At 37.5% G+C, this 7,681-nt stretch overlaps 1 protein-coding gene across 5 annotated transcripts in view; it reads right to left on the bottom strand.

Moving 5' to 3' along the window:
- The window catches only part of TJP2 (tight junction protein 2), a 103,723-nt gene that overhangs the window by 29,779 nt on the left and 66,263 nt on the right, over window positions 1–7,681 (bottom strand). For all 5 annotated transcript variants that reach the window (XM_015594499.2, XM_025051393.1, XM_015594498.2 and 2 more), the window contains 3 exons: window positions 5,488–5,541; window positions 2,503–2,627; window positions 863–965 (listed from right to left, as the gene is read on the bottom strand). In XM_015594499.2, the coding sequence (XP_015449985.1) occupies window positions 863–965; window positions 2,503–2,627; window positions 5,488–5,532 (273 nt within the window). In that variant the 5' untranslated portion in view covers window positions 5,533–5,541. The remainder of the gene's footprint in view (window positions 1–862; window positions 966–2,502; window positions 2,628–5,487; window positions 5,542–7,681) is intronic.

The raw sequence follows: 7,681 nt of genomic DNA, 5'->3' as shown, positions 1-7,681 counted from the left end.
AAAGAGTGGGAGAGGCGGTGGAAACCGGAACCTTCCCAGACTAAAAAGAACTAAAAAGACAACCAAATGCAATCAATAAACTTTGATTGGATCCTGAATGTAAAAATATGTACGTGTTTACATACATGTAAGGAGGAAAAATCAAGTAAAAATGGCAGACTATTAACATGGAGAAGATATGTGCTTATTACATTAATCTTTGAACTTTTCTTTTTGTTTAAAATTTTTCCTAATATAAAGTTGAAAAAAAAAAATGAAAACCACATACTGGGTGCAAGCCCCTAGCACTGCCCTTAAACTCACTGTATTCCAACTTCTTGCTTTGTGTTCAACTGGAGAGAACACTCCTTGCAGCACAGACCTGCTCCAGGGCCAAGTGGCTCATAGTTGATTCCCAGCCAATGTTTGTGAATGAATGAGTGAGCAAATAAATGAATGAATGCTATAGACTGCCAATATCTCTTAAGAAACTGCACTTTATGAAGATATAACAGATCTCGCTTGGATTTTTTGCACACGAATTTTTGAGCTGAAATTTATTTTCTAAATTAATGCTGTTTTACCATTGTTCTCAATCTAGTTAATTTTTAAAGAAAATAATTGTCTAACCTGACTCTTAAGACAACTCACTCGGGTAAGAGAATTATTGGTCTTAAGATGTTAGGAAAAAGGTGAGGAAGAGGCAGGGAGGAATTACATACATCTTTACATCATCCATTATATCACCCTCCTAAAGTACTTAGGATACAAGTAACAGCCCCTATATTATGTAATTTTGTCAAGTGCTTAAAAGTGGTAATTTTCTTCTGGGCATAAAAACAAGATGCTATGGAGGTGAGCTGAACACAAACCCCAAACTTACAATGGCAGCGATCTTCCCACTTTTTCTCAGCTGCTGAACAGCAAATGAATGGAGCACATCCTCCATGGAGGTGCCGTTAACCATGACGACCCTATCATTTTCTCTGAAAACCAAAAATAAAAACAGGATGTGAAAAAATCCTACGCATTCACAGTAAATCATTTATTTCGGGACAGAGGCAGCACACTGACCTGAAATAAAGGGCTCAGTGTCTGACGACTCACAAAGCTTAATCAGTCAACTCAATCTGATCTCTTCTGAGGAAGGAACCCAGGAGCCACCCAGCCCACTTTTGACAGTGTGAACTGGAAACCACCTGGGGAGAAGGACCCAAACTACAGGATCCCTCCAGCAGGCACCTGACAGTGGTAAGATCTGAGCACAAATGAACTCCTGAAACAGGCCTCCTTACCCCAGGTACACAGTGGGCTTCAGGAAGTCTACAAACAAGCCACCATCCCCCACCCCAAAAGAGAAGATTTATACCCACTGGTATTTTGAAAGGGGAGAAGTCAAGAGCTTGCCTCAAATTCTTAAAGAGTGGGTAGGCAGGAGGTAGACATAGGTCAAGGGAGTCAAATATGTGATAACGGAAGGAATTTAACTTTGGGTGGTCAACACACAATGCGATACACATATGACCTATTATTGAATTGTACACTTGAAACCTATTTGATTTTATTAACCAATATCAACTCAATAATTTTAATTAAAAAAAACTCAAAGAAATTTGGCAGTCATAGAACCTTAATTCTTAACTTTATATTATCCCCAAAATCATTTTAAAATTCTACTTTGAAAGACTACTAACTTTGACAGACCCATAGAGACTTGGAATGCCAATAAAACCTAAACTCTGGAGCTGTTTGGCCAAGGCAGTCATGAAATTAACTTTAGATTCTGCCCTGAGAAATGAAACTGAGGGACTCAGACACACAAATTTTCAAATGGCATTATCTCTTCAGACTAGAAGGCTGACAGCTGGAAAACTTGTGTTTTCATGTAGAAAAGTTTCCCAATTTCCACATCTTTCTTATAAATCAGATAATCACTATGCCATAGCATCCTCATTAAATTCTTAAAGAATATAAATTAAAATACATGTCCTAAAAGCAACGAATGAACAGGACAAACAAACAAAGACTCATGGACATGGACAATGGACTAGTGGTTACCAGAGGGGTTTCATTAATCAAAATCACCATTAAAATAATTAATTAAAATAATAAATAAAATTTAAAATTTAAAAAATACATGTAAAGTGTTAGGTACGCATTAGGGAAAAACAAGCATGCCAATGTTATATTCCATGTTCAGAAATGGTCCCTAAACCCAGGAATGACAGCTGTGCTGGTTAGAATAATTTTCCTACAGAAATAATTGCTTTCCTTTCTCCAGAATTTGGATGTTTCCAAAGGACTGTGGATTATTCAAATATGGTACATATGTTCTCAATCCCCACCTGAAGATTCTGTGTGTGTGTATACATATATATGTATATATACAAAAGTGCACATACAAACACATATGCTTTTTTTTTTTTTTTTTAAATTTCAAAAGTGCCTACCACCCAAACCACCCTGTCTAGGGCTAAGCAGTGTGGCTGGCAGGGGCTGGGGTGGAAAAGGAGGGCCACTCACTGAAGCAGCCCGTCAGCGGGCCCACCCGGAAGCACGTCAGAAATGACAATTGAAGTTTCTCCATTTTCAAAGTGGGGGTTGTCTCTGCCTCCGGACACTGCAATTCCAAATCCTCTTTTGGAATCCTGTTCATCGAAGTTAAGAGAAGAAGAGAGGGAGGGAAAAAAAAAAAAACCTTCCGTAAGTAGCTTTCGGGATTTATTACAAGCCCTCAGTAAGATAAAGGTTGAACCAATCACCAGAGACAGCTCAGAAACGGGGCTTACAGGAACAAATGAGAAACAAAATAAAGCAGCATCATGACAGGTTTATAAAGGGAAATTCCTTATCTAAAAGAAACAGCCTTGCGAAAGCTGGAAAAGATTGATAACACTGTAGTTATCACTAGAAGCTGGCACGGGGTGGGAATAACACCGTCTATCCAAATAACACCGTCTGCGCTATTCAAATCGCTGATCATATCCATTTTCATATCCTGGCCTGAGCTGGAACACCTTCAGTCACAACTGAATCTGTGCTAAAACCATATTTTTAAAGTATATTTTTAACTTCCAAGTTAGATGAGCTGGTGGTTTCATTTTAACATACAGTGAAAAGAAGTACATGGATTTTAAAGATAAAATAAAATCTGAAGATAAAAGTTTTGGGATCTTATGAGACAGCAAGCATTAAATTCTTTTCTGCACGCATATAAGATGAAAATACAGATTAATTACATCCCCGATTGGTCTAGAAAAGTCTAACAGTGAACCCAGGTAATACATAATCCTAATTCGTTTCAGTGTTTAAAAAAGCTAAGCTCCCAGGTTTCATCCAGATGATATGGGTACATGTGACCATAACCCTAAATGAGGGTTTGATTATGTAAAAATCTATTCAGAGAATAGAAAAATTTCCCAAGAAAAGTTCCCACGTCAGGCCCACTGATGACAATCACCAACACAAAACAGGCTGAGTTGTTGGACATTGATCACACAGCTTTGAATCTGGCAGCACCATCACCTGGTACCTGGTTTTACAGAGAGGTAGCTCCATCACCTATACCAGGCCTAAAATGTCTCTTGCTTTCCCCAGTCTGAGGTCCACGACTCAAGGGGTATGTGAAATGGTGGTGAAAACAGCATGGAGAGTAAGAAGATAATTAGAACTGAAAAAAAAAAAAGACCTAAAGAGGGGAAACCCCTCAACTGAAGAAACTGTGATTACTGCCCCAGAAATTTTGGCACCTGAGCACTGGTCTATTTTTTCCTGCCTGGATTAATTTAATACATATTCATTCAGAAACCAATTTTCTCGAAGTTGAAGAAGGAAGGCTTCAATTGAGGAACTTAAAATCCTTCCAGGAAGTGACGGACACTAAAGTGGTTCAGAGCAGGAATAGGACCTCTACAGGGCCCAGGAAAATCACAGCAACGCTGACCGAGGCAGCTTGGCGGAATAAGTCTTGGGGACCATAATGGCTAGTCCAGCTCAGCCATATACAAATCACTCACATGCCCCCAATGGGTACGTTTGTTTTGAGTAGAGTTAACACCTATCATGCCTACCTCGAACTTTACCATTGGAATGAAAAGGAACGATGCTAACATTGTTAAGCAACACTGATATGCTGGACTCCTAGTACTAGAAGCTGCTTGTATTACCTCATTTAATCAAGAGGGGCCATAGCTCTGAAATGACTTTAAAAATAAGGTAAAATATATTTATATGTGGGATTGCTTCTGTTTTATATTTTATTTTTTTTTAATTTATTATAATTAGTTTCAAGTATATAGTACATTGGTTAGACACTTATGTAGTTTAAAACGATCAGTGGTTCAGAGCAGGAATAGGACCTCTACAGGGCCCAGGAAAATCACAGCAACGCTGACCGAGGCAGCTTGGCGGAATAAGTCTTGGGGACCATAATGGCTAGTCCAGCTCAGCCATACACAAATCACTCACATGCCCCCGATGGCTACGTTTGTTTTGAGTAGAGTTAACACCTATCATGCCTACCTCGAACTTTACCATTGGAATGAAAAGGAACGATGCTAACATTGTTAAGCAACACTGATATGCTGGACTCCTAGTACTAGAAGCTGCTTGTATTACCTCATTTAATCAAGAGGGGCCATAGCTCTGAAATGACTTTAAAAATAAGGTAAAATATATTTATATGTGGGATTGCTTCTGTTTTATATTTTATTTTTTTTTAATTTATTATAATTAGTTTCAAGTATATAGTACATTGGTTAGACACTTACGTAGTTTATAAAACGATCCCCCTAATTGCTCCTTCTCTCTTCTGGTTTTCCACCTAGCCATTACATTAATGCTAACTGCATTCCCTATGCCATGCCCCCCATCCCCGTGACCATCTACCAACTAATAATTTGTACTTCTTTAAACCTTCACCCCATTTTCCCAGCCCCTCAATCCCCCTCCCATCTGTCCGTCATCAAACTGTCCACTATATTTGTGTACTTCTACTTTCAATTCCACTGGGGATGGTATTTTTAAAAACCAGATTAACTCTACACCTCTTAATGTAATCAGGACTGAGACAAAAAAACAGCCCATGTCACTTGATTGCTAAACCAAAGTTTTAAAATTTAGTTTGGACTTAAAACTCACTGAGGGAGTTATAAGTTATAATTAAAATTATAAAAATTGTAGAAGCTACTTCAACGTCCTTAAATAGTATAAGTTATTTCCATTGCTCCCCATCTTTATTCTTTTTTTAAGTAACATGTTCTGCTGGTGATAGATGAAAACACCAAATAACCTATAAAACTTTCTACATTATACAGACCTTAAACTAACTAACTAACTAAATAATAGCATGCAAATCTTTGTTAATGTGGTAATTATTGCCAGATATTACCTATAACATATTATCCACCTCATGGGGAAATAAACTGTGTTTGAGCAGTAATAAACAAGATCATGGATCTGTGAACTCAAGAACTTGATTGCAGCATATATGAAATGTGCAGCACTCACCTTTTGTAGGGTCACAGTGTACTGTTCCCATATCAGTTCTTCCATGCCTGGGGCCTGTTTCAAAACAAGCAGACATTTCAATGCTACAAATAAAACTATAATTCAAAATATCTCACTATATAAAGTCCAGTTTACACTTTCAATATACCAAAAAGAGTTCATGCTTTTTAAGAACACTATGCTACCCATTTTCAAACACACTCTCCCCTTCAACGAAATGGCAACCTTAACAATACTGAAAAAATTAGTGAAGGACAGTGAGAGAGATACCTTAAAAAGAATATAATATTAAGTGTTGAGCCTTTTTATTATCACTACTCCAAAACACTGTCATTATAAAATCCCATAGAAAGGGAATTAGACATTTGCAAGCAGGTATTTTTTTCATTTTTTTTTAACCACTCGTCCCTCCTTCTGTCAAAGGTAATCTTCTAAGCAAGTTTTGTGCATTTTTATGTATAAAGGAGTCTGGCCTTATCACAGAGAGTGCCCAATTGGTCAATCTGTGGGATCCCTTTTCTCCATCAGTATTGCTGGGTGTGAAAGATGAAAATGCCTGCATAAACAGACCACTGGGGCTTCAATTTCTAAGAATATTCCAAAATAGATATCTTAAAAAATCAGAAAATAGTGGATATCATTTTTAAAAAAATAATAATCCAATAATGCTGGCTGCCTTTGAGGGGAAATCCTTAAAGGCTAGAAATGCCAAGAAAGCTCAAAACCAGAGAGATAAGCCAGCACTGAAGCAGGCATTTAAACAGGAGGCTGGGGAGAGAGATAAACTGTAGGATCCAAACAGGGTGGAAATCAGATCAAAGTGGATGTACTAGGGAAAAAACACCACCAGGCAGATGGAGATGGCAAGGACACTCGCCTATCTCATCCTTGGCTCCGGGTAGAGTGGAAATAACTAAAAATATCTCCCTGGAGAATTCCTATCAACAGACCTGTTCTCACAAAGGTTTGGGACTGAAATTCATATTCTGAATGCAACCACCCCTGCCCTCCCACACACTTCAGGTTCAAAATGGTTCTGCACTGGTAATACTCAAGTATCCAGAGGCAGATGCAAATTCTCTCCAAGGAACTCACTGATACACAGGCTTCAAAGAATCACCAAGGTAATCATTTGAGGAACATGAGTTTGTGATTTAAACACACACACAAAATATCACCATGAGTGAGAGCCAGAAGAAATAAAAAATTGCATAATCAAAGATGGTAAATATTAGAAACATCAGTCACAGACCAAAACAAGTAGGTCAAATATGCATCATATGTTTGTCATAAGAAATTAAAAGAAGATCTTGAAAATATAATGAAGAGAACAAGAGACCATCAAAAATGACCAAGCAAATCTGAAAAAAAAGCAGCAAATAAAATTTGTAGAAAAAAGGTGGTAACTGAAACAGTGGACTAAACCACATGCTACTCATGGTTGAAGATGCTAATTAATGAACTAGAAGATGGATGTGAAATTACCCAGAATGCAGGACGAAGCGTTAATTAGATTTCCTGAAGGAGATGACAAGAGACTGTGGGAGAAGTGCAATACTTGAAGAGATAATGACTCATCCAGAATTGAAGAGTCATTATCTTCAGGAAGCCCAGTACATGACAGGCAGGGTAAAAAATTTTAAAAGAAAAGCACCTTGAAACACATGGTAATCTAACCACAGATCTAGAGACTGGAGAGCAGCTAGACAGAAGAAATTACTAATCAAAGAACATCAATGAGAATAACAGCCAACTTTTAAACAGCAGTAATAGGAGCTGTTTAGTAAGTTAGTAGAATAATACCTTTAAAACAATATCTGTTCATTTAGAGGGCAGAAAATACATTAAAAAAAAAAACCAAAAAAAACTGGGACAGATTATTGCCATAGACCAGCAATAAAAGAATTTCCAAAGGATAAATTTAAGAAAGAAGAAAATCCCAGAAGACCTAAAATGCGAGAAGGAAGGTGAGCCTGAACACATACTGGCTGTATGCAACTGTAGTTAACAGTGTGTACTTTGTGAGCTTTAAACAAATAAGATAGAACTAAAGCACTGGGCAACACAGCATGTAAATCCAAAAGACTTTAACGTGATTAAATTATTCTAAATGTTTATTTAGAAGCAGAGTTAAACGATTAATTTTGAAAGTCACTGACTTGAATCTACATGTTAAAATTTCTGGGGTAACCAC

The sequence above is a fragment of the Pteropus alecto genome, unplaced genomic scaffold (assembly GCF_000325575.1).
Source record: "Pteropus alecto unplaced genomic scaffold, ASM32557v1 scaffold95, whole genome shotgun sequence".
Taxonomy (NCBI): domain Eukaryota; kingdom Metazoa; phylum Chordata; class Mammalia; order Chiroptera; family Pteropodidae; genus Pteropus; species Pteropus alecto.
This window is presented reverse-complemented; position numbering and strand designations above follow the sequence as displayed.